The sequence below is a fragment of the Leguminivora glycinivorella genome, chromosome 10 (assembly GCF_023078275.1).
Source record: "Leguminivora glycinivorella isolate SPB_JAAS2020 chromosome 10, LegGlyc_1.1, whole genome shotgun sequence".
In the NCBI taxonomy this organism is placed as follows: Eukaryota; Metazoa; Arthropoda; class Insecta; order Lepidoptera; family Tortricidae; genus Leguminivora; species Leguminivora glycinivorella.
Genome location: NC_062980.1, coordinates 22953416 through 22981009, shown reverse-complemented (window position 1 = coordinate 22981009; position 27594 = coordinate 22953416). Strand labels below are relative to the sequence as shown.

General features: G+C 40.0%; 2 protein-coding genes across 3 annotated transcripts in view; one reads left to right on the top strand and one right to left on the bottom strand.

Moving 5' to 3' along the window:
* Positions 1 to 27594, bottom strand: part of LOC125230309 (E3 ubiquitin-protein ligase Ubr3) — a 182319-nt gene that overhangs the window by 45789 nt on the left and 108936 nt on the right. The window lies entirely within an intron of this gene.
* Positions 1152 to 25686, top strand: LOC125230311. Of its 2 annotated transcripts, none has more exons than XM_048135440.1 (10): positions 1152 to 1730; positions 18862 to 19003; positions 19900 to 20037; positions 20159 to 20376; positions 20714 to 20806; positions 21975 to 22102; positions 23321 to 23557; positions 23809 to 23940; positions 24148 to 24317; positions 24813 to 25686. In XM_048135440.1, the coding sequence occupies exons 1-10, from the start codon at positions 1167 to 1169 to the stop codon at positions 24974 to 24976; spliced, it is 1986 nt and encodes a 661-aa protein (XP_047991397.1). In that variant the 5' UTR covers positions 1152 to 1166; the 3' UTR covers positions 24977 to 25686. The 2 variants fall into 2 exon arrangements, with proteins under 2 accessions (XP_047991397.1, XP_047991396.1); XM_048135439.1 differs by lacking the exon at positions 21975 to 22102 and adding an exon at positions 21505 to 21632.

Sequence of the window (27594 nt, the reverse complement as noted above, 5' to 3'; positions counted from 1 at the left end):
TAGTAACTTGGTTATATTCCTAATTAGACTACAGTGCCGATTCGTCAACACTCCTAATTCGTCCATAGTGCTTACTCGTCAACATTCCTATTTAGACTACAGTGCCAACTCGTCAACTACATAGCATAGTAATATACTTCAAACAGAGACTCGCAATTTTTTTTTCGTGAACCTATGTACGAGTATGTATGGATTAAGGTCTTCAAAAATTATATTGAAGTAACTTTTAAAATAAGAGAATGAAAAATCTAAAAAAATATATGATGTACATTATCAATATTATCATGCAAACATCCAGCGAAAATTTGTTTGGACGAGATCCAGTAAGTATTTTTTTTATACTACGATACCCTTCAAGGCTGTGTCCGACTCGCACTTGCCTATAAGATTTCCAATGAAACACTGCCTTTAGGCTTTACCTTACCGTTTATCCTAGGTCGATAAAAGAACGCGGACGAGTTGGCACTTTGGTCGAAATAGGAACGTAGACAAAAATGGTATATTGACGATATCAGATATTGGACGAGTTGGCACTATGGTCAAAATAGGAATTTAGACAAAATGGGGTATTGACGATATAAGAAAGTGGACGAGTTAGGAAGGTTACGAATTAGGAATTGTAGGGTGACAACATAACACTGCGGACAATTTATGGAGATGACGAAATGAAACTGGGGCCGAAGCGTTCCTGAGCCGAAAAAAGACGTTCGCGAATAAACATTTGGAAAATTAATCACCGGGAAAATGTATTCGGTGTTGAGATAGGTAAAGTAGCTAGGTAACTAAATAGCTGTTGGAAATAAAAAAGAGAGAAATTACACACGTTCACTTGGAACAAGAACCTGAATGACCTACAAGTGCCACGCTAACCGCTCGCACAGTTATACGGAATCATAACGCAACCGGTCGGACTACCTAGCGAAAAATAGATGAGTCATAATTCTATTTTGCTGTTTGCACGAGTTCCATAAGTACAAATAAATAAATTTAATATCAAGGAACATCTTACTGCCCTCAACTAAGCAAAGCTTAACAAAGTTTTACGGAATCGCAAACGTCCAATGAACCCGACTAGCGAAAGATAGAAAAGTGATAATATTGGTGGTATTGCGCTGGGCACCCCACGGCCTCGCTCGTCTCGGGCCAGTGCGCCCGCGTCCTCCGCAATGGCCACACTCCCGCGCACGCTGGTCGCGCTGCTCGCGCTCGGCGCGTGCTCCGCTCTCATCGATGACGCGCTCGACGTGTTGCGATTGGGAAAAGAGATCGGCGAAGAGGTGTTAAACTCGTGGGACCTTGTCGGGAAGTCGTTTAACGCGTCAGGGGGTGTAGAATTGCCTATAATTAAGAGGAAGGAGAGGGTAATCTTGGCGAAGTTGGGTGAGGTGTCGCGCGCGATACAGAGGTTGGAATTGGGTGTGGAGAAGACGGCGGCGGTGGCTGAGCTGTTGGCTAGGAGTGGGGTGCGGGGCGCGCGTCTGGAGCTGCGGCTGCACGAGATGGCGGACCTGCTGTCCCGGGTGTCGTCGGCCAACCGGCAGATGCGCGAGTACGTGAGCATCCAGCAGGAGCTGGAGCCGTCGACGCTGCAGGAGTTCGCGGAGTGGTGCGTGTCGCACGACCCGGGCGCGCTGCCGGGGCTGCTGGAGCGCGTGCACGCGCTGGTGGCGCCCCCCCACAACCACCTGCTCGGCCGCGGCGTGTTGCAGCTCGTCTTGGATGATTTACAGGTTTGTACCAGGTTTTGCCAGCACAATTAGGAGCTAGTAAGTAGTAAGTGGATGCCCGCGTAATCGTCACCCATTGTACATTTAAAATATACCAGGATGAGAAATATGTACATGATCAACAATTGTCGCTTAGATCCCTAAGTTTGTAATCAGAACGTGTCGGTTAAATAGAGTTAACGATAGATAGGAGACAAATAGCAACCGGTGGATTAGTGACAGTGATAACGTACAATAAATTCAAATTAACGGCTGATTATTTATCGGAATGCAAACTATTTATTCAAACAGTTTAGGTACATAAGTTACGTGCGTTGACATGACATAGCGATCGGATGACTTTTATTAAAGGTAAAAAGGTATAAATACCAGTTTGTAGGGAATCATTTGTTCAGATATACCCATAATTTAATAAATAATAATTATGACGTAGGCTTCAAAGACAATTCTTCACGTAGCTGAGACGATTGACGTTTCAACAGGAATTCTTTTCTTTATAAGTTTCTTGTTCTTTATAAGTTTTTAAACAGTTTTGGTAGAAAGAGGACGTTCCTCGCATTGTGATGCGCGTGCGCCGGATGGCGCGCGACAACTTCCAACTGTAGGGTAAACAAACAAATCTTGAGACAATGCAAGGCTTTGCATGCATTCCTTTGCACCCGAGAGCAATGGAAGGTGGGTAACTCTGTTAGTTTAGTTTACAGTGTGACTCGTTTTTTTGGCAACTGCGAGTAGTTTAAATAAATCTTATAGGACATTCTTACTTCTTACACAGATTGACTGAGTCCCAGTTTAGTAAACATGTATTCATAGAAAATGCGTAAGCGACTATTTACACTTAACCCATTCATTGCCGGCGCCTCATATTTTTAATCATCACGCAGTGCCGCCGCCTTCTACGCGACGACGCGAATTCGCGTCCACGGCATCACGTTAACATTTCAACGGACGCGAATTCGTGTCCGCGGCATTAGGTTATATAATACACTTGAAGGACGCGAATACGCGTCTGCGGCATTAGGCTATTTCACACTTGAAGGACGCGAATTTGCGTCCTCGGCATAACGTTTACGCATACACAGGACGCGAATTCGCGTCTTCGGCATCCAAAATAAGAATTATGAAAATTACAAATGCACTGAATCCAGAAACCAGCGACGGTATAATATTATCCCATTCAAATCAACTGTACTTAAAAGCTGATACGAAAATGTTATTTTATTTATGAAGGATCCCATTCATTGCCGACGCCTCATATTTTTAATCATCACGCAGTGCCGCCGCCTTCTACGCGACGACGCGAATTCGCGTCCACGGCATCACGTTAACATTTCAACGGACGCGAATTCGCGTCCGCGGCATTAGGTTATAAATATCACACTTGAAGGACGCGAATTCGCGTCTGCGGCATTAGGTTATTTCACACTTGAAGGACGCGAATTTGCGTCCTCGGCATCACGTTTACGCATACACAGGACGCGAATTCGCGTCTTCGGCATCCGAGATAAGAATTATGAAAATTACAAATGCACTGAATCCAGAAACCAGCGACGGTATAATATTATCCTTCATAAATAAAATAACATTTTCGTTTCAGCTTTTAAGTACAGTTGATTTCTATCAAAAAAAAAACAAATAACTCGTGGACGCGAATTTGCGTCCTCGGCATCACGTTTACGCATTCACAGGACGCGAATTCGCGTCTTCGGCATTGAATGGGTTAACCGATCTATTCATTCAACTAATTATACACTTATGTATGATTCTATCCGTGCATTTTATGATGCAGACATTAACACATTATTTTTGCTGAATTCCTGATACGCCTACACATTTATTTACAATTATTTCATTACTGAAAAAAAAAACGGTAACAGCCAACGCCGTGGAGGCGGTGTAGCGGTAAGCTAAGCACGATACCTGAAGCCCCAGGTTCGATTCCCGGCTTCACCAGTGACCTTCATCGTTTTTTCTTTGGTGTATGGATCTATTTCAGTTTATAATTATATCTAAAGCAAGCATTATTCTCGATATGCTTTCAGGGCATTTTGTTTGTAGGAAAGGAATAATTGAAATGGCGAGAACAATATAACCGGATACTTAGTACTCACTCTCACTGCGGCGCTTGGCTGCACCAACACCGAATTACATAATAAAGTGTCGCAAACTTACCAAAAACTTGTTCAGTCAAGGTATTAAAATATAGATGCTAACCCAGATAACCCTAAATGCAAAAAATTTTACCCCCGGATTTTTCGGCATATTTTGGTATATTGTCAGTTACCCACTAGAAAAATCCAAAAAAAACAGAATCGATGTTATAATACCTGGTAGGGTTAAGTGGGATAATACACGACTTTATTGGTCCTGGTCCTACATTAAGACGATACAGGAGGAGCCACTTTTCCATACAAACGCTCTCGTCTATTTCCTCCCTGGTTTTTAAAGATAGAGCAATGATTTTTTCAACTCAGATTATTATTATTTTTATCTGTGTAGGGGACCGGCCACACTTAAGAGACGCATGTCCTGAGGTGCGGAACGGACGTCCGCGCCACGCCGCCTGAATGTAATTCAAAAAACGTCTCCTCAGTACATTTTGTATAGGAAGGACGTAAGACGCGCCCCCAGGCGGCACAATAGAACATACAAGTTCTATATTAATTTGCGATACCTGGCAAATTTTTCTGCATCTGAAACACATTTTTTTTTTTATCTCTCGCGTTATCGACCAATCACAGACGGTTATTACAGAAAATTGGTTGCCAAGTAATTCGATGTTGATACAACGGTGAACGACGCTATTAACTTGAATGATGATATTTTTCGTCCATTGATGATGAAGATGATGACTCATAGAAAAAGTATTGTATACAATAGTGATATAATTAAGCTTTTCACTCTCGTACCGTACTATTAGGCCACTCAGCAAGCTTCGTGGCCTAAACATGGTACTCGACTGAAAGCTTAGTATTATATCACGATTGTATAAAATACTATTTCTTTTAACTGAGTTGTTCTCAATGGACAATTTTTTTTAACTGAAATTCCCAAATTGAAAGCGGGGCTCCTTTCCATTTTAGCATTTTTGCAATACATGTTTTTGGCACTGTCCGAATCTTTATACCTTGACTGCTCAGCATTCGAACTTTGACAGTTACAACTTGATTGATTTGATGTTATTTTTCGCGTCAAAATATAAGAAAGATTGAGATGCACCGCATATTGAATTAATATCAAATGTATTATTAAGCTTGAATACCACTCTCGTTCTTATAACCTCAAATTTTAAGCTGTAGGCGTCAGTGACTCATGTCTGGTATAAAAACATTCTTAAACGTGTGTTTTAAGATTTTTATATCTACAGGATAGTTTATTTTACGGGGTTTATAGCCGAAAATCGTTTCTGTTCTATTTATAAGCAATAAAGCTAAAAGGGTTATAAGATGTTATGTCACCAACCTATCTGGTCTACATTACCGATATCAGAATTTTACCGTTAGACATAGTCATGTACGGTAACAGATTTTTATTGTTGATCCACTTCTAGCTCGTTTTACACTGGACACGTCATAGCTTAACTATGAAATGTACCAGTATAAAATGAGCTAAAAGTGGATCAACAATGAAAGTCCGTGACGGTACAAAAAAAAAACCGGCCAAGTGCGAGTCGGACTCGCCCACCGAGGGTTCCGTACAAACTTTCTTTCAAACTACCTAGTAAAAATAATCTCATATTTTCATATAACTCTAATGACTTGACTAGAAGACAAAAGTATAGGCACTAATGAGTATTATAGTGTATAGCGCCATCTCCCGGTCAATTTGCTAACTAATTTGCGCGACCTGGTTTTTCAGGGATAATTCTTTATAATGATAACCGATTTAAACAGTTTTTACTTTATTGGACAGAAGATGGTTTACGGAACATCTCGTATTAATTTTAAGTGCGATATACATCCGCAAGGGTGGGTAAATTGAAAGTAAAAATCTGAAAAAAATTTTGTGGATTAAAAAAAAAGTATTCAAAAAATACAAACACGATTATATTTTTCCTGTAATATATAGCATAAAACCAATGTGTACTAAAATTTTCATAATTTTTCGTTGGTAAACTTCGGAGATAAGGGGGGGGGAACGGTATTTTTTTTTTACATTTTCCTTCAAAAAAATTTTTTTTTCCACAACAAAAAAATTATAAAAAATAGTTTATTTACGTTCAATTTGAGCTCTTTCCAACGATACCCCACTTGACCTAGTAACTTGAAATTTACAGTTTGCCCCCCTTTCATTTTGGCCATTTTCTACAATTAAAATTAATATATTTAAAAAAATTATACTTTCTATTTGTAGAGGTTTACAATGTTCACAACTATTCCAAATTTCAAGTTGATAGCATTAGTAGTTCTCGAGATATTTAGAAATGTGACAGACGGACAGAGTCGCACCATAAGGGTTCCTGTTGTACCTTTTTGGTACGGAACCCTAAAAATGAAACTACAGTTAAACGCTCTAAAATGATATTTCAAGAATTCTAACAATGACAGAAGGGTTAATTATCATCATTAGCCTATTTTCCGCTATCTCATAGTCTTTTGCAATTAACACATTCAAAATCACTTCCTTAAAAAATACTGTACGCGACATTTTCGACTCTTAGCACAAGAATTATGGTTTAAATGACTTGTCTGCAGAAAGGTGAGAAAAGTACAAGTCAATAGATGCGGACAAAACGCCAAAGATATGTATCCACAACCTTAACATGTAAGCAATATAGTCGTGCATACATATTGGCACTCTGTCCGTATCTATATTTACCACCTTGACTGTACCATGTATTTTTTAGGGTTCCGTAGTCAACTAACTAGGAACCCTTATAGTTTCGCCATGTCTGTCTGTCTGTCCGTCCGTCCGTCCGTCCGTCCCGTCCGCGGATAATCTCAGTAACAGTTAGCACTAGAAAGCTAAAATTTGGTACCAATATGTTTATCAATCACGCCAACAAAGTGCAAAAATAAAAAATGGAAAAAATGTTTTATTAGGGTACCCCCCCCTACATGTAAAGTGGGAGCTGATATTTTTTTTCATTCCAACCCCAACGTGTGATATATTGTTGGATAGGTATTTAAAAATGAATAAGGGTTTACTAAGATCGTTTTTTGATAATATTAATATTTTCGGAAATAATCGGTCCTAAAGGAAAAAAAGTGCACCCCCCCCCCTCTAACTTTTGAACCATATGCTTAAAAAATATGAAAAAAAAAAACACAAAAGTAGAACTTTATAAAGACTTTCTAGGAAAATTGTTTTGAACTTGATAGGTTCAGTAGTTTTTGAGAAAAATACGGAAAACTACGGAAGTGTGGAGACACTGAGCGTGGCCCGACACGCTCTTGGCCGGTTTTTTAAAAATCGACAACTCGTAATGTAAAAAGAGACTCTTCGTCTAAAGGAGTATGGTGTAAGTTGTCGTTTTGTACAGCAAAAGGTGACATTAGCAGAGTTGAGTGCGTACGGGATCAATGAGTCAATGCGTGTAACTGTGCGCGAGAGTGAGTCAGGGGTCAAACAACTTGCTTTATTGATTGCTGAGCCGGCGACGCTCAATCAGGCTCCATCGCCATCAATGGTGTAACGTCCATAGAACGAACTTTTCAAGGACATGTTTTAATTATTATGAAAAGTAAAGTATTGCGTCAAGTTTCTATGGTATTTGTTTTATTTCTTTTACTAAGCGATTAAAGCGCTGGTAGCCTAGCGGTAAGTACGTGCGACTTTCGTTCCAGAGATCGCGGGTTCGAACCCCGGCTCGCACCAATGAATCTTTCGGAATTTATGTGCGAAATGTCATTTGATATTTGTCAGTCGCTTTTCGGTGAAGGAAAACATCGTGAGGAAACCGGACTAACTCCAATAAGGTCTAGTTTACCCTTCGGGTCAGATGGCAGTCGCTTTCGTAAAAACTAGTGCCTACGCCAAATCTTGAGATTAAATGTCAAAGCGGACCCCAGGCTACCATGAGCCGTGGCAAATGCCGGGATAACGCAAGGAGGATGATGATGACTAAGCGATTAAACAACAACACATCGTCGAGTTTGCAACACAAAGTTTTTAGTTCCCAGAGAAATTACCGAGAACTTTTCCGATAGATTTTCCCGAGAACAGAGGTACTCGGAAAAAAATTCGGGAACGGCACATCGCTAACTATAACTACAAATCGTCAGCTAGTCAATACAGTTCAATTAAATTTACACATTCTAAGGTTTGAGTTTGTCCACATCTGTCAAAACGTATACTCGTATACTCAAATAGTGAACTTGATATGGTGATGAGTCAGTCACGCGTGTCAATGCTCATGCTTTCACTAAACAATGCTATACAGTTTCCTCATTAAATGTAGCCTGATACCATTGTTACTGAGAAGTGAGAATACAATTACATGAGGATTGGTGGCAGGCTAAACAAATGACGTGACTTGTGAGAACTACTTTAGGAATCATACATTTGTAACTCAATCCCACTTGCACTAACTCAGGGTTAGTGGGCTATCATCTGTCAAATTCCATATAAAATGGTGGGTCAACCCTCCATTTGGTGCAAGTGGTCCTAAAAGGCGCGCAATTCAAATTTTCTATGAACTAAAAACCTTCGCTCCTACATTTTCAATATTTATTTAAGTACTAGTTTTTGCCCGCAGCTTCGCCCGCGCTACAAAGAGGCAAAAAGTAGCCTATGCCGCTCTCCATCCCTTCAACTATCTCCACATAAAAAATCACGACAATTCTTCGCTCCGTTTCGCCGTAAAGGACGGACAAACAAACAGACACACACACTTTTCCATTTATAATATTAGTATGGATTATGGGTTATACTTATCGATGATTCCGCCTAGGTTTAGGACGGCACGCGCATTATGAATGTGAGTATTACATTTTTCTTTGCCATATTTTTTGCTGACAAGGTTAACTTGACCGTTTTTAGTAAAACATTACTGCAAAGATTCAAAGTCTACTGATTGCTATTACAAATGGTAAGGGTTTAGTCTAGGATTTCCAATTTTTGACCATGTTTTGCTGCAGTAAGCATACTAGGTAACAAGTTCAGCAGAGAAGGCCATGAGTGACTTTCTCATTTCAACACATATTGGGTCATTATAGGTATTTCAAAGTTGTCCACCCCACTTTTTTTGGATTTGGAAAATTTTGTCATTTATGTGGTTTCCATATCAGAATCGCGAGCTATTTCAATCCAAAAGGTGTCCCAAAGTTTTTTCCCCATTCCGTAACCATTTTTTCATACATTTTGTATGGCGGTAACGGAATGGAATGTTTGAAAAATGTATGGAAATCTTGGGACCTCGCGATTCTGAGTATGAATCGCGTTAAGAATACCCATGTTACAAAAAAAGTGGGGTGGACAACTTTGAAAAAAAAAGGCCCATTTATTGCACTGTATTTTGACGTTAACATTTAACAGGGTTGATGACGTGCTTGCGTTGTTGGCCGTGACCTGTCAATGTTATAACTGTACAAGGGTACAGTAAGTTGTCATTGTCAGATTGAATGGGCAACATGTAACGGAAGCCAGGGCCGCAGGGTAACGCACTGGCGGTGATAACGGATCGTTTGTGTCGTTTTCAGGCAAACGCTGTTTGGTTATCAATAAACAAAGACAACCTTAAAACAAAAAGAAATTTATTTACAATTTCAAATCAGTTGGCTGTTTATTAGTCTGATTCGATTTTAATGATTACAGTTCAAATAGCTATTTTTATTATTTGTAGTTGGCACAGAAAGGGCTATGTCGAAACTTTATCCAAACATTTAATGTAATTATGTTACATTTAGGGCCGATTGCATCAAACCGTATGTCATCGTTAAAGCATTCTAACTTTTATTGTATGAGAAATTCCATAGACGTCTGCTGCGTGACGACGATGTGTCTGTCAAATGTGGTTGATGCAACTGGCCCTTAGTGAATTGTTCGGTAGCATATTTACTTATGTTTGCGCACAATTCCCGTCCCTTTTCCAACAAAACTACGGGTGTGCTACAACCTGAGGAGCTCGATGTTTCTTTCAAAAAATTGGTCGCTTTGTCACAGCAGTCTAGCTTTCCTCAAGAATTAAAATTGTTGCGTGACAAGCAACCTCTAGGCCCTAAAAATCCTATTTTATCGTTGAACCCATTTTACGACGAAGACGACAAACTTATCAGAGTTAGCGGACGTCTGTCTTCCTCTTTTTATGCATTTGACAAACGCCATCCAATGCTTTTACATGCCAAACACATGAACGGCGTCAATCTCATTGGGGACAATGGGAATACACGCACAACTCTGGCCGCCTTGAACTCACTTTTACAAGGAGCGTGTCTTCGTTTACACTTAATTGACAATCGTCAATAAACCTTATTGTAAAGAGATCTACGAATAGCCAGGTGTTCGTCAATCCCTGCCAGGCCCTGAACTCTGTACCGTCTTGGTCTGTGACTAACGTCGAGTCAAGTCCACGCATTGTATAGCACATTTTGCGTGTGAAGGCCATATTAGTAGACATTGTGTATGATTCCCCGAATTCAATGGTCAGAACGGAAATGAGCAAAATAGGTGTCCGCAGTCCGTCTGTTTTATAAGCTATCTGTGTTATCAGTAAGGCCTGCTTAGTAAGCGACAAAAAACATGTTATATTTTTTACAAGACTTCTTATAAAGATATATCTAATTGATCGGTCGAATACCTTTTATATTTTTTCTAATTTTACTATGTTATACCTACAGATTTTTTCAGTTATAGACCTAATTGATTCACAACAGGTAACCTAACAGTTAAAAAATACCTCGCACCTATGTATGCCTATGCCGCGTCTTTTATAACAGTAGGTATTTTTCCCTGACCGATTTTATGAATTGTGCCTGAATCGTGAATCGTTTCCTTTGGTCCGTTTCGGTAGAAAATAACATTTAGTTTTAGTAGTTTCTAGCGTACGCGGCCAATTATTAAATTGGATGTTTAATAACACTGGTATTTATTGGTTTATTGGTGCATAAATCGCTACCTAATGAGGTGCAACGCACAAGGCATAAAATGTGAAACCTGTTCCGAGTAGAACAACTCCTAGTCGACACTCGGCAGATACTGACTCATATGAAGGCTAAACTTTTTATGACAATACAAGTTTTCCTGCAAAAAAAAGAATCTTGACAAAACCTTGTTCGAAAGAGTTGTGTTAGTCACTTGAGAGAGAGCATTATGACTGTGGGAATTCTTGGAAGGTACTAGAATTTAAAAATAAATGTAACTTACCTAATCGTTCGCAGGAGGATGACTAGTTATATTTACTATATGAACAAAAATAAGCGCAACATTTTCGCGAAGTCTCTAAAGGCGCGTCGATTAGCACAATAATATTGGAAGAACCCATAACAATTTTTAAAATGACACCATACAAGGGCCACTTGCACCAACAAAAATGGTGGGTTAACCCGAGGGTTGACCCACCGTTTTATATGGAATTTGACAGATGAGAGCCCACTATCCCTGAGTTAAGTGGTTGGTGCAAGTGGGCCTAAGACGACTATTAAAACAATAATGATGGAAATCTCGTGTGAAACACAAAAGCAAAGCATTATCCATCCATATCGACCACCATAAGTATCATTACCCTTTTGGCTTGGTCGTAGTCGGTCAACTAGGAAATAAACAATTCCAGGAAGCCTGATAAGGGATATCAGTGCAAAAGTCACCATCCGCACGTCCTACAGTAAAATATTAGAACAAACATCACACCGTCAAACAATATATACACCGTATTTTTATTGAATTCCGTTAACTTTAAGGGAAGCTTCTTTAGATCAAATACAATTAATTTCTCTAAGAAACTCTTATGGTTATTGAGTTATTAAAAAAATAAAGATAATTACTGAACATGTGTGTGACAGCTTTTACCAATTCCTAATGTTATTTGTTCTGACATGTGCTGTCAATCACTTGAGACTAACTTGAATGTTATTCTTAAGGGTCTCTCACACTAATAAATTCATTTATTATGTATGAAAATGATCAGATTTTTTTTGCGAATTTAACTAAAAGTTATTACAGAGTGGTTCCTGATGATGAACCTAGCTACATGTCGAATTTAACGGAAAACAAAAAAAAACACGGTGTATTATATTTATCACTAGTAGTCGGTGACAGTCGGTGGACCGTATAACGTTGTCATAAAGTTTACGAATATTCAGCCAGCAGAGCCAGCCATGGTAGGTACTAATAGTGTTGGTATGAACTCGAGTATTTTTAACTCTTAACACTCTTAGAACTCGATTTGTTTCTACGCAAGCGCAATACTTAGCTTTAACTTTTGCGTCTAGCGCCGAGACTCCCGCGTTGCTGTTGTTGTGTTTTAAGCGCAACAATTTTGTAAATTTTATCTAATAATAATGTGCTATTGTAACATATGGAACCTACATGAAGACATTTTTTTTAAATAAAACACAGTGTTATTTGAAAAATAACTCGAAAATATGTTTTATAAAAGTCTGAAAAATCGAGTCTTATATAAAGGAAAGTTACTCGAGGTCTCGAGTTTTAACCCAACACTAGCCATATCTTAATGATATTGCATGTTAGCCACGTAAACTCAATAAAGATGATTATTATTACATTGGCTAAACGTGGAGGCAGGACGATGTTCTAGTGTTGAGTACCCACGTGTTAATTACAAGCTGGTGGCCTACATTCCTTTATGCAATTGCACGTTATTCGTACTATTAGCATAGAAGCACAGTTCAAGCAGGCAAGCATGGTCGCGTGATAAATGATATTTACAAGTGTCAGGTCGTCCTTTTCGCACTATCTGTAAGCGCAATAGGGGCGAACCGATGCGATAAAGTTTATCCAACTACTTAGTGTTCTACGTCCGCAAGTGTAGTTTTTGAGTTTTGTACAGAATGCAATCCAAGGTTTAATTAAAAATGCTAAATTTCATTGTACACTCGCCATCACATATATGACATAATCAGAGCGCCTGATTTGCTCAACAAATATCTGACGTGCAGTCAGATATACAACGTTTAGAAAATCGAGGTGTGTTCAGGTATTTGTGAGCAGCTTGGCCGCTCCGATTTTGATGGATGACATTTGACGACCGGTCTGGCTCAGTCGGTAGCGACCCTGCTTGCTAAGCCGCGGTCCTGGGTTCGAATCCCGGTAAGGGCATTTATTTGTGTGATGAGCACAGATATTTGTTCCTGAGTCATGTATGTTTTCTATGTATATATGTATTTTCTCAAAAATGGTATGAAATATTGATGTTATGTGCCTTATAATTGGCAGCGAAGTATGACGTTGCAGGTGCGGCTAGGACGATTGATAGATAATGGAATTTCATACAAACCTTGCAGGCCAAGGCCGGCAAAGTCTTCTTTTTTAATTTCCAAACACAGATAATTGTGACATAACATCCAGGTAAATTAAAAAAAACTATAAGGGGCTTTATAGACGTGCCGACTGCAACTGGTACGGGCCCTAGACAATATTTGATTTTGGGTGCGTTTTCATACAAAAAAAATATTTTTCGTTTTTTTTTTTGAATTTTTTTTAACTTTTTGTTTTTTTATAAGCGTATACGGGGCCTCAAAGGGGAACGAAAATTCGATTATTTTTACGCTACGACGTACCGTTTAGGAGATACAGCCATCCAAAGTTACTATTTTCAGTAGACTTTATTTATTTCATACCATGTTTGAGAAAAGCACTATACATACCTCGGCGGGCCTTTTGTCCTTTGTCCCGGCCTCTGTAGTAATGTACTATTATCTATTTAAGTATGTATATCGTCGCTTTGCACCCATAGTACAAGCTTTGCTTAGTTTGGGGCTAAGTTGATCTGTGTAAGGTGTCCCCAATACTTATTATTTATTTATATTAAGCAGGCTACTTGACCCTGTAGGGTTGGGGGCAGCCCGACATTATTATATTCAGGTGCACTTGACCCTGACTTAGGTATGGGTAGTATCGTAGTTTACAGCCTGTTCGGCCTTCTCGATTATTTTATAGGAATTACAAACATGTTATTGTAAAATATAAATTGTAGTTTGCAACGGTGCATTACAAGACACGCGTTGAGTTAGGCGTACACATTGATACAGAAAGGATTATTTGAACAGCTGTCCAACATGTGGTGGCATTGACATTCAGAAAAAAATACAGAACAAAAATAATATAAGAACAGAGGACAAAACACAAATCGTAACAAAACTGAGGGGTTAGGGTCCAATTTCTGGAACATCTTCAAACCGCATCACTTAATTAAAATGGATTACTGTGGGTGTGGCCGCATCTTGTTCGTGTTTTGTCACTTGTATCATGCGTCACTTTCGTACTTATATACTTGTTAGAACGTGACAGACATGGTGACAAATTATAGACAGCCGTCCATCTGAACCCTGCTAGACTGTATTCGAAATAAATTGCCAAACCAGCGTTTCGAGAATAAATATTGAGCTCCAAAATAAAGAAATCATCCCCCCAAAGGCTAGAAATTTACTATGGAAGTGTTCAAACACATACAAAACTTACGATATCAAGGGCTAGGTTAGGTTACAAAGCAGGGTCAAGAACAATAAAAAAAAACTGTTGTCCATTCACCATTCCCAGAAGTTAAATTAAAAACAATAATAAATATCACGACATATTGCGCGGGAGCGTGTCTGCCGTCAGCTGACGAGTTCGTTTATACTACAACAAGTAAGTTACATACACTACAAACGAAAACTATCTTTATTTGAACTGTATAAGGTTAGAGATAACCGCATTATGTGGAGAGTGTACGTGAAATAATGAAGCACTAACAATAATAAGGATGCTATTGCATACGCCTACAGAGTCCAACTCAGAATATGCACATTGTAAAGGCACTTTTAGAGCCAGTTTCCACCATCACTTGGTAGATATTCCACTATTCACACGAAGCGCTTTACTTCTTCTTTTCTTATACGTCCAAAAAGAGTGGAATTCATATTCATATTCATTTATTCATGCTTTCACATAAGTATACAATAATGGGTAGGTACACGTTATATGACACCCTGTTAGGGCATAGCAGATAAACTTATGATCTAGAACTTAAATACCAATCTATCCTAATGAAAATACATACTAATTAACAATAAAAACAATATATACAAAGCAAAATTCCTTGTCCGAGTCTACATATTTGCTAGCTCATATAACCCAGCAACCTTCAACTCAAGAATGAACAGGCGCCTTCTGGGCGAGCTTGCTCTCTCATCGCGTCTTCTCATCGGCTGGTCTGTGGTCATGCTCATGAGTAAGCCCATGTATGATTAAAAAAATCTTATATCATACCAAGTAGTTACGAAGCCAAAGCTCTTAGCTTCACTGGTTGGCCTGAGCGTTCGACTCGATAGCGTTGAGGAATACGGGGACAGTAGGCCGGCGTCGCTTTATAGATGCAATCGGTGCATTGCAATAAAAGCGGTATTGTTATTGCGATAGGAATCACGGAGGGTGCAGAGGGTTTGGTGCGTTAACAGCATTATGCGGGCCAGTGGTGTGTCGAGCGTGTCGACGTGTTGACTGTTAATAACGATACGGATGAGTGAACCCGATATCGAAATGTAGTAATCGATAGCATGGTCATTAACTGTGTAAGTAGGTAGTCGTGTTCTCAGAAAACAATGCTACTCGCAATTTCTGTGCTTCGAAAATTCTTCATTTACTAGGCATTTGCAAAACATCACATTGACTAAATTGATTAAATTCAAACAGAGTAAAAGTGGTCAATAATTTGATACTCAAGTGGCCAATGAGCGGACTTTTTAAAATATTATCATTCCCTAATCTAAATATTATTTGCAAGAATGGCGAATGGCCCACTGTTCGGTATTCTATAAACTAAAAGCCTGATAAAAAACGTGACTGACTTTAATCTTAAACTTGAATGTGCAGTAAATAAAATGTTGCCACCATTTACGTATCGCCACCAATAATTGTAACAGTTCAACAGATGACTGTGCTGCATGTTTGTAAATTCGCACGTGCATTTAATTGTAAGTGGTATCGTCGATAAGTAGCGGTCGCGTCCCTACCGGCGGTCCCCACTCACTCGCTAGGTCCCCGCGCCAGTGCTCGCCGGTCTCTCGGCGACGACGGTCGACATGCGACTCCTAACTCTCTCGTTGTGCGTGGCCCTCGCGCTGGGCGACCCGTCCCCCGTGGACCACATCCGAGACACTTTCTACAAGCTCGAGAAGGAGCTATGGACGAACGCGTCGAACCCGGACTGGATAAACGCGGGTTTGGGAGCTGACATAGAAGTGACAAAGGCGTTCTCGGCTTTTCACGATCGATTCTCGGCGGTGCCGATCCCGCCGCGGCCGCAAGTGGCCTCCTGGCCGTGGATGAAGGCGACGGAGAAGCTAGGGGTGGTGGACAACCTGTACAAGAATTTCATGGAGTTCGTGAAGCGGCAGGCGGTGCCGGGCGCGGTGCCGGCGCCGGTGCGCGAGTGGCTGGACCTGGCCGAGGTGATCCTGCGGGACCCCAAGCTGTCGGTGGCGGACGCTGTCCAGAGGCTGGACGAGTTGATTGAGCATGGGGACATGTTCCGGTCCACCTTGCAGGTACTAATGGATCAGGGATATCTAACGTGTAATTTTTCGAAAAACGTATTATATATACTTAAGGGCGTTTCTAAAGTTCTGAACTGCTATTCTTTTCAGATTCCTATCACATCGGTGCTAATTTGCTACCTACCGCAAAACCACAATCAAAACATTACTGACAAAGCATTTTCGGTTAAAATAGAAATGTGTAGGTACGAATTCCATTCGATAATTGTTATAATCAGCACAGGAAGACGTAATGCGAGCGTTAGCAATAACATCAGCGGAATCTGAAACCATTAAACCACTGACTTGACCAACATATACAATCGTGTTTACGATTGTCGCGACTTTCGGCTCATCGTTACTAAACATCGTAAAGAAGCCTTGGGGTGTTGTTACAATTTGGCTCTGGCTGATTTGTAGTCTGAGAATATCAATGGCATTAATTGTGCCAATTAAGAACGCGTTGGGTTTAATTAGACTTAGGGCCAGAGGACTTTCTTGGTGAATCCTTGTTACAAATAGCACTCGTTACAATTTGCAAAGCAATGTCTGTTTATAATCATTAAATTAAGGCAAATTATGACTTTCAAGAAACCTGCTCTTATCGATATAGCTATTAACTCTCAATTTCTCACGGTCCAACTCATTAATCTAACTCATTATCTCCATAGATTGTTATGTTATGGATAAAACAGTATCGTTTAAATTAACTAAATCCCACGAGAACAATTCTAGTGTCCTATGTTATTATTCTATCTATATTAAAACAAATAGTGAGTCTAAGGAAAAACATCTCAGAAAAATTAATCAAGCCATTCCTTTTAGATAAATATGTGTAATGAACAAAGAATCATATGATGACATCCCGCGCGGGCATTTGTTTACTATTCTAAGGCCAGAGATGATGTTTATTTCTTTGCAATAAGGTTGAAGAATTATTCATTTACAGTGTAAATTATGATAGAGGTACAGTAAAATGCTCATATTATTATTTAGACCATAACACTTTGTAATAAAGACGTAGACTGGTCTTATATCTGCACAAATAGCCGAAGTTGGTCATTCTGATCTGTTCGCCAGACAAAGGATTTGTCGAGGACGAAAGGAGAACAATAAACTGATTTAGATTTAGCTGAAAAATACGTTACAATGCGATCATCGTCTCTCTAACGTAAAACACTCGGGAAACGGTAATTCTAAAAATATTTTCTATGTCTTACTTCCAAATTGCGATGTTTTCTAAACGTTTTCTTATTTGGTAGCATTAAACACAAATTTCCAATTTAACCTACTTACAGAAACTGTTATGGTTTAATAATAATAATCCGCCTGTTATATTATTATTGTTAGACGAGGAAACAACACGTAGAGACAAAGCGACGCGGTCAGCAACTCTGCATTACCAAAGAGGATCGAGTATATAGAGAATAATTACCAAAGTGAATTGTGTAGTCTCTGAACACAGACTTAAAACTTTTGAACCTAAGTGTTAACAATTTGATCCATAGTCTTAACTTTATATGCGTCAAAAACTGACAAATATTAGCGCCATCTAGCTGAGAGTCAACCAAAGGTGTAGCCACATCTAGACGACAGTACACTTCTCTTTATGGTTCCGAAATACATTTTTTCTTAGACTTCTGTACAGAGTTATATATGTCTCGGCAGTCTCGGCATTACTCACGGAAACCAACGAATCATTATGTCAATAACCTTTGCCGACTTTTGTACATATTCGCATTAACCACTTCCCTAAAATGGCTCCTAACGCCTTATAAAAAAGGTAGTTTACTGTGTAAACTAACGCGGCAGGCTGAACAGTATTTCGCGGCGCATTTACATAATATGCGATACCTAAACTAACTGTGAGTTAATGTTTTTGCTGAACATTTTATTTCCTAATGGAAAACCGGAAAATATAATGAATTATGAAGTATAACTTCGTTCGTAAAAGCAATAGGTCATTCAACTAAATCGAATTGGGGCGCACGTAGAAAGTCCATAAGATTCACAATGCATCATAGCTATAGCACAATTTTCTAATTTGTTGATAAACAAGTCACGACATACTCAATCTGAATTTAGGAATTATAGTTCAGTTGATTTCAATATTTTTGTCCAAAATGAACTATCATTTTTTACTAATATAGGCAGCAAAACAATCTTATTTAGAGAGCATTGGGGTAATTTCAAAAGTCGTCTAATTCTGAAAGTCACATAAAAATCACCATTATTTCTTTTCAAAATTGCCCGAGCATTTCTGTGCTTCGAAATTACACCAATGCACCATAGGCACTGGTCCCACCGCGAGCTAGTAAGCTATAAGCTATCGGCTATAAAAACGAACAAAAGATAAGCACTCCCGTGCAAATAAAAGAGACACGGCAACTGATTCACCCATTTCGAGATGATCAATGTAATACCGTAACGTAACAAAAATAGTATCCAAACTTTCTCCTATGAGCCTTTAGTAGAATTCTATTTGAAATAAAATATGTCCACAGGAACAGAGCCAGGACCTGTGCGAGCTACAGATGTCGCCGCACCAGCTGATCTATGACATGTACAACACCATCGCGCTCACGGAGATCAAAGGTTACGCCATGATGCAGTTCTCCTGGATCCTGCTCAAGATCTACGGGAAAGGTAATGGCTACTGGTGACAATGTGCCGCCTCACCTCTTGTCGACTCTTCTAGGTGAAAAACTTAAGAAAGTCACCTGTTGTATGTGTGAGTGACGTGTTCGAATAGGCGTTTGTTTTGTTTGTGTTACTAATTTTAAATATGTGTTCTCTATTCGAACAGGTCACTCACACATACAACAGGTGACTTTCTTAAGTTTTTCACCTATACGTTTTAACTCGATTTGTTTTTGTATGCCCGGATGTTCACCTCTACAGGTCGTAATTCTGAACCGATTCTCATTAATTTTCTAACCAGAATCTATGATTATCCGATTTTTTTTGGCGACCCAGTTTCAGAAATTGAAATAAAGGGCTTAAGTGACAATAGCGTACATTACGCAGAAGACTAACGGGAATTGCTCACTTTTGCGTTTTTTAAGCGCATGTAGTCAAGGTCTACAGCTCCCAGAGCCACTAATTATATGTAAAAACCTAAACATAAGTGCGAACGCGCGAAAGTCATGAATGAAGTGGTGAAAAATTGAAAATACATAGCGTTTAATTTCTGTCGTGATATTCTAAGCTTAATAGGAACCGACACGCAAATCTTTTGCTTTTCAACGGAGTCAACGGACAATGAGGATATCAAGTGTAAACGACCAACTGTCACTTGTAGAATCATCGTTGATTCCAGTTATTGTAGACATACAATACAACTGAGCGAGTCAAATGACTCGTAAAGAACGCATCAACCTTGAACCTCCCGCGCTAAGCGTTGTGACATGTCCTCAGCTAACTACATCACTCGTACGCACAGCGGAAGAGGGGGACGGATAGTGCACTGAACCTACCGCATTGTAAATTATGTTGTCCTGATTTTGTGCACTGTGGACTAAAGTAAAATATAAATGTTCCAGGAAACTACACAGAGGAAGCCAGCCTGACCAGACAACGATACTCTGAAAGAACGGAAAAGACAGCAGCCGCCGCTAAAGCAGCACTTGCTATGTCCAAACGAGGGGTCTACCGGTGCGATCCAGCTCAACACAAAGAAGGTAAACAACCTTAAAGGATTCCCAATTTTTTAATGCAGATATTACAGAATTTGACTTACTTAAAGGCAACGATCAACCAGCACAGGGGCACAGACACTCATAAAATCTTTGCACATTCCAGGTGAAACGTTTGCGCAAGTAACTCGCCTACTCCAGGGTTACATCGAGAACGAGGTGGATATGAACACAGACGGAACTTGCAGGGACAACTGCGCGTACTACTCGTTGGCCGAACGACACGGCTGCTTCAAGGAACTGTACTGCGCGAAGCAGAGGCCTTGCAATGGGAGGATTCTCAACTGCCAGTATATTGACTCGGACATGTGGGTCTGTCCTGCGGTGAGTCCATGTTTTTTTTTTGTTTTAGGTGAAATTTGTCGCGATATCTTGATAATACGCTTATCTCCTAGCCTCAGTAGATGAACTGACTTTAATCATTACCTATTGTTTTTATTAAAATAGATAATCAAGGAAGGAAGTCTTATGTTAAGTAAGAACCAAGAATGGCAAAACACGCGTTAGAGTCATAACAACATAGACAAGGCTCGTATTTACGTAACTATTGTAACTAAACAATTGCAATTCTACACAACTTTGCTGCGCTCATGTATATTAAAGTAATTAAAGCATTCCTAGAATAAAGATACAGTAGTGAGCGGTCGATCAACTGTTTCAGGGTCGGAACAGCAACCGGCGGTACGAGTGGATCGAATATGAGAACGGGCGAACCCTCGGCAAAGCGGGCAGGTGCACGCTGGGAACTACCAAGGTTAGACCGATTTACACCAGCCAAATATACATCTAGCGCTTTATTTTGAATGTAATAAGGTGCAAATGTATATTGACGCGCAGTGATTGACCAAACGCCTCGCGTATTTGCTGATGTTTGGAGTATGTTATTGGAGCAAACGTTGGCCATGCGAGTTTATTTGTTTAGCTTATCTATTTGACCCGGGTGTAAAACGGGGTCGACAGATTACAAAACGAACTGCGATGTCGAGTAAATCTGAAGCGTGTTATGTTCTGTTCTATAAATCTGTATGCGCAGTTAATTCGATTTATTACTCAAACAGTTCCAAGAATATAAAAGAGTCTTTAAAGGAACTGACGACTAGACTGCCGGACGACAAGGCCTGTCAGTTAGTGTAAAGCCTGAGTGCACGGCACGCTCATATTGCAGCAGCGGGGTGTGCATGTCAAATAATTGAAGCTCATAAAAGTGTCTGTGAGTCGACGCTGCATAGGGAGGACGCATGCTCGTCCGCCTCGCTGCAAGCGTTCACTCAGTGACAGCGCTCACTAACTGACAGGTCATTATCGGCCTTTAATCTAGAGTTTCACCAGGAATGGTCAGGGGTCAGCAACTTTACAGCGTCTCTTTAGAGGCTAGTCTCACAGCACAGCGAAGAATAGTCAGGGGTGAACAACTAACGCGTCTCTTCAGAGTCTCACAGCACAGCCTTCCAGGTGGACTCGTGGTGGCGATGGCTGTTCTGGCACTGCTCGTATTGCATGTGCCTGTGCGACGAGAACACGCGCGACTCCGACCGGTACTTCAGCCTCATTGACGCGACTTCGGACGTCAAGAACAACAAGTTAGTCCCGTACGGGACGCCCGCACATCTCGCCCAAAGCTGATCCTGCCTGTTTCATGACTGCGCTTGCATGTTGGAGCTATTTTTCTGCGTCTATGAGATACTAGCAGGAAACACTGATAAAGATTTAGACAGACGCAACTGAAGACTGTGTCGAAAATTTTCAAGGATACCTTTGATCCACTGTAGTCTCTGATAAACATTTAGACAGACACAACTGAGGACTGTGTCGAAAATTTTCAAGGACACCTTTGCCACCTGCAGTGTCTGACGAAAATGTTCAAGTATCGACTTTTGGTCTTCCTATCAGTCTCATCTCCTAACAGTAATATTTTCTTGAAGGTGGACTCGTGGTGGCGCTGGAACCTCCAGCACTGCTCGTACTGCATGTGTCTGTGCGAGGAGCCGGCGGCGGAGGCCGAGCGCGTCTTCAGCTTACGCGAGGCTGTGACGGACTTGCAGACCAACAAGTCAGTCGACTGATCGGCGAAGCTTTGGGTTTACTGTATTCAAGTATTACAAGATTCATCTTCAAATTTTTATCAAGCGATTCGTCCGCTAATAGTTCAAGTTTTTATACTAAAGGAAGAAATGGAAAAATTTACGCTTCCGGCGGGACTCGAATCCGCATCAACTGTAGATTCCGTAGCTCAATTGGTTAAGAGCGGCCGCCTAGTCTGCGATTGATGGAGGTTCTAGTCCCGACGGAAGCGTAGTTTTCCATTTTTTCTTTAAATATAAAAAACTTGATGATTCATCTTAGTTTCATTGTTGTCAGATACTTTACTATTTCACTGTGAACCTTTTTAACATATCATAAGTATCGAAGAAAATCCGAAACTAACTAAGGGAAACTACTTCTTATACATTAGAAATTGACACAAGAGATAATCATATGTAGATTCGTGCTTCTTCTTACGTAAATGTTCATCTATGCTAACTTTTCCCACATGTCGATGTAAGCATTTTCACAGTATAGATAAAACACCACATGTGGCTTGACAAATAATGAGCTTGTTGATTCAAGGTCAACAACTGTTGAATAAGTAAATAATCAGCGAAGCTATCATGCTTGCAATTTTATCACTTATCAACGTGGATAAGTCATCTGTCACTCTCACAACTTGCCAAAAGACGGATGCTTTATCCACGTAGATAAGTGATACAATTGGAAGCATAATAGGCTGGTGTATGTAATACTTGAATACGACGACCAAGCGGCAGTAGCCATATATTCGGGCAGCACAGCTTCCAGCGCACCAGAGGGCCTATCGCTAGTTCGGTTCTTTGTCGCTTCGGGTCAGCTTTGGGTCTGTTCTTTACTAATAGCATGAGATGTGCGGGTGTCCTACTTTAGTTATTAAGTTGGGTAGCATAAGTTTTAGGTATTAGATGAATTGACTAACGTAATGGTGAAGACAGAAAAAAAATCACAGATGCATGATTATCAAAGTGTTTTGTTTTCAGCATCGTCTAGTAAGATGCCACGTGTATCGCACGACGGTTTTCAGTACATATGGCCCTTTAAAGTTTTACACAGGCACATAATGAACCACTTCTCGCACTAGCGCGATAAAATAGCAATAGCACCATGTGTGCTAAAACTATGTAAACTTGTTAAGTTGCAGTGCAAATTGCTGCAAAATCGAACGTTTGCGGAACTCTAATTTGTATTTGAAACGTTCCAGGGTAGTAACCGGACTGCGTATAGTGAAGCTTGGCAGGGTGTTCCACCTCCAAATCAGCGAGGGAGTGTTGGGCGAGCGAGGGGCGGTGACTCCCAGTGGATGGGTGCCGGTGGTTAAGTTCGACCCCGAGGACGCTGGTGTTGCTGCGACGGATTATCATACTCTGACGTATGAGCAGCGGGCGATAGACTTGGACGAACTGGATTCGCCCAAGGGACACGTGCTAACTGGAGTCAGGTTAGTAGCTTGGGAGAGGGGGATTGATGCCGGTGGTCAAGTTCGACCCTGATGTTGTTGGTGTTGCTGAGACTGACATAGGTACGAGCAACTGCATTGGCGATAGACGGATGAGCTGGATACGCATTGTCTGGAGTCAGATCAGTAGTATAGTTTGGGTGATTTTCCTTGGACTTTGATGATCAATCTTTTAGTCGATCACGCATGAATCAACGATAAATCAAAGACTAAGAACTGTTAAAATATTTCAGGTGGCGAATGATCGGTGCGCATCTACACTTCGAGATCAGATCCACACCCTTCAACTACACAACAGGACGCCTCGCGCCCGACAGAAGTCAATGGATCAGTAACGACAACACAGAGGGCGCTGAACAACCAAGGTCAGTCACGTAACATTTGCATTTTTACAAATACGTAAACTCCACATCGCACTACAGATCTGATGATTATTCTGTATTAAATTGCTAGCCTTCAATACGATGATTGCACTCATTATTTTCTTATAGTCACGATTAAAACAAGCCTCGACTACACCGCTATCATTAGTCATTACATACTTCATGTAACGCATAAAATTGCAATTCCAGGAAGCGCCTAGAGTTGTACAAGCCAGACATTCCGACGCGCAGCGCGGCGCCCATGCCGGTAGACTCGACACACGACCAGTACGTCGAGTTCGACAACTCGGACTTCGAGGCGGACGCCGCTCAGACGACGGTGCCGTTCCTTGACGTCCAGCCAGTTGAGCCCATGAAGGGTGAGTGACTGATTAACCCAATAGACTAGCTGTAGAAGCGAGATGTGCTGACACACAACCGGTAGACTCGACGCACGAAAAATACGTCAAGTTCGTTAACTCGGATAACTCTGGGAAGGCGGGGTCTTTACTCTAAGTAAAAGATCCTCTGAAATGGATCGAAACATGTCGAGCGTTATTTCGACTTAATTAAAAAGTGAGTAACCCGCTTAACACATTTTAAATCGGATTACTCACGTTGAAAAAGTCGCACCACTAGCCTTTTTTGACCCTTCTTACAACCTAACATGTTGTTTTATGCATTCTCACTTAAAAATGGAACAAGCTAACTATCGATCGCAAAGGTTGATTATAATAAATAATCTGTCAATTATAATACCTAGAATTCATTTTTAAGTTTGCAAATCTCAAACTCTCCGTTATTAAGGGTTAATCGATTGTGAATTACTATTTATCGATATACGACATTAACGACTCGAGTCGTCCGTATTTCAGGGGCTGCCCTAGCGAGCGGCGCGGGCATCGTGCACCGCGGGTCGCGCGGCTCGGGCGGGTTCATCACGGTGAAGCTGTTCACGTACGACTACAGCCCGCATGTCCGCGCCGACCCGCCGCCCGCGCACGAGCCCGACTTCGTGCCGCTGCCCGTCATCAATTAGATGAAGATAGTCATTGGTCATTGCAGAGGACGCGTCTGTGCAAGTCGGGCCTAAACCTACCACTAGTGTGATAAAACTTATCGCGTCGGTGCGTCCCTATCGCAACAAATAGTGGAATAAGGAAAACCTGACGTGATAGGCTTTATTGCGTTACCATCCCGTCAAATTTCTTTTGAATGACGATTGCCTATGACCTTGTGTTATTCAAATCAATGGCAAATTTAAAGCAAAAATTGCCGATGAATCTATTTTTTATTAATTTTTATATTTGTTTTATAATTGAATGCACTTAGGCGTCCTCTGTTGTGGAAATTTAGTTATAAATATAAGTAATTAGGACGAGTGCGGCCTGGGGCCACAGAAGATACTTGATTGCTGTGTAATTTAACCTCTTCAGTAGGTAATCAGATTTAATGTACAATAATTTATGGTTTTTGACTCACTTTTCTTAAGCAATATTTATCACAGCATTCGCGGGGTACAATGTAAATACGTAAAGGATGATAAAACATGTATGTTAAAAAATATAAACATCATATAAAATAAATAGTAAAAATCCTGGTCGCGGCACCAAAATGTAACGCCGGTGTTTGCTGTAAGTGCCGTAAAAGCCATCAAGTGGTTTCCGAGAGCTCCAGCCGTGGGAACTGTACTCATTATTGTAATATAAGGTTTTGATAGCAATAAAGACTTTCTTAATTAAAATCTAACATTCGTTTTATTTGACTTAGTCAATACGAAATAATAATAATGGCGATTAATTCGCCCAACGACGTAAATATAAATAGTAAAAAGTATAAACAAATAAAGTTATGGCAGGTTGTGGTTACAGGAATCATAGATTAATTAAATAAAGAAAGATTGGTAACTCAGTACATCGTGTAGCGACCTACTTAACGCGAGTTATCGTCGCTGGTACCTCTTAGTTTTCGAGTTATTTACAGATGGCGCTGTTTTCAATGTTGAAAAGTGCCACCTAGTGAGATAATAATTAATTACATTGCCGAGTAACCACATCTGAATATGATTCAATATTTTGAGCCGGCGGCACCTCGTTTTTTGGCTTAGGGGTTAGAGTATCTGACTTGCATTTTTGAGATCTCAGGTTCGAGACCCAGCTCCGGTTTTTTTTTAATGTGTTTAAAAAGAATTATGTTGTTGTTTTTCGCTTTTTTTTTTCTAGTTGAATATTAGAAAAATAAGTATGATGTGAAGTTGAATCATAGAAAAGTAAGTATGAATTGTTCGCGCCTACTTGTTGTGTGTTTATAAAACCCATAGGCCCATAGGGAGGTACCTATCTACCTACTCTACTCTCCAATCACTTATGTGACGTTGTCTCTTTCCAAAGACCGATGTGCAAGTTTTATCGCCCTTTACTGTATTTATATAAATTTATCGGTACCCATAAGTATTAAAAATCTTTATTTAGGCACCTACAGCTATACAGTCAAGGAATTTGATTCCCTGCCCATTTAATTGAATCGTTGTTAGAAATACGTATATAATATTTTATTTTATCCCATATATATCTTTGGTTATACCATAGATTAATTAAATAAAGAAAGATTGGTAACTCAGTACATCGTGTAGCGACCTACTTAACGCGAGTTATCGTCGCTGGTACCTCTTAGTTTTCGAGTTATTTACAGATGGCGCTGTTTTCAATGTTGAAAAGTGCCACCTAGTGAGATAATAATTAATTACATTGCCGAGTAACCACATCTGAATATGATTCAATATTTTGAGCCGGCGGCACCTCGTTTTTTGGCTTAGGGGTTAGAGTATCTGACTTGCATTTTTGAGATCTCAGGTTCGAGACCCAGCTCCGGTTTTTTTTTAATGTGTTTAAAAAGAATTATGTTGTTGTTTTTCGCTTTTTTTTTTCTAGTTGAATATTAGAAAAATAAGTATGATGTGAAGTTGAATCATAGAAAAGTAAGTATGAATTGTTCGCGCCTACTTGTTGTGTGTTTATAAAACCCATAGGCCCATAGGGAGGTACCTATCTACCTACTCTACTCTCCAATCACTTATGTGACGTTGTCTCTTTCCAAAGACCGATGTGCAAGTTTTATCGCCCTTTACTGTATTTATATAAATTTATCGGTACCCATAAGTATTAAAAATCTTTATTTAGGCACCTACAGCTATACAGTCAAGGAATTTGATTCCCTGCCCATTTAATTGAATCGTTGTTAGAAATACGTATATAATATTTTATTTTATCCCATATATATCTTTGGTTATACTTACCTAGTATTGAAATGTCAAATTACTTAGCACTGTTTTTGACATTTCAAATTAACTCGACCAAATTATGTAGGTTGCTTATAGGCGTGTCGTCCGAAACTAAACACGTGTTTCTAATTTAGTAGCGTTGCTAATGTTTTATGCATCAACATCATCAAAGCAACGTCTTCATCTAGCTAGATCTTATGGTGAGTTTTCTGTACTACATATATTAAACCTTAATCCGTTTTCACGTTATCCGATCCGATATTGGATGTCGGAAGGATCCTTTTCTCTAGCACCCTAAAGAAAAGGATGCATATAGTTTTCTTTGTTCTTATTTACTGACAGACTTGGTTGACAGAGATTATGTCATAATTTTGAAG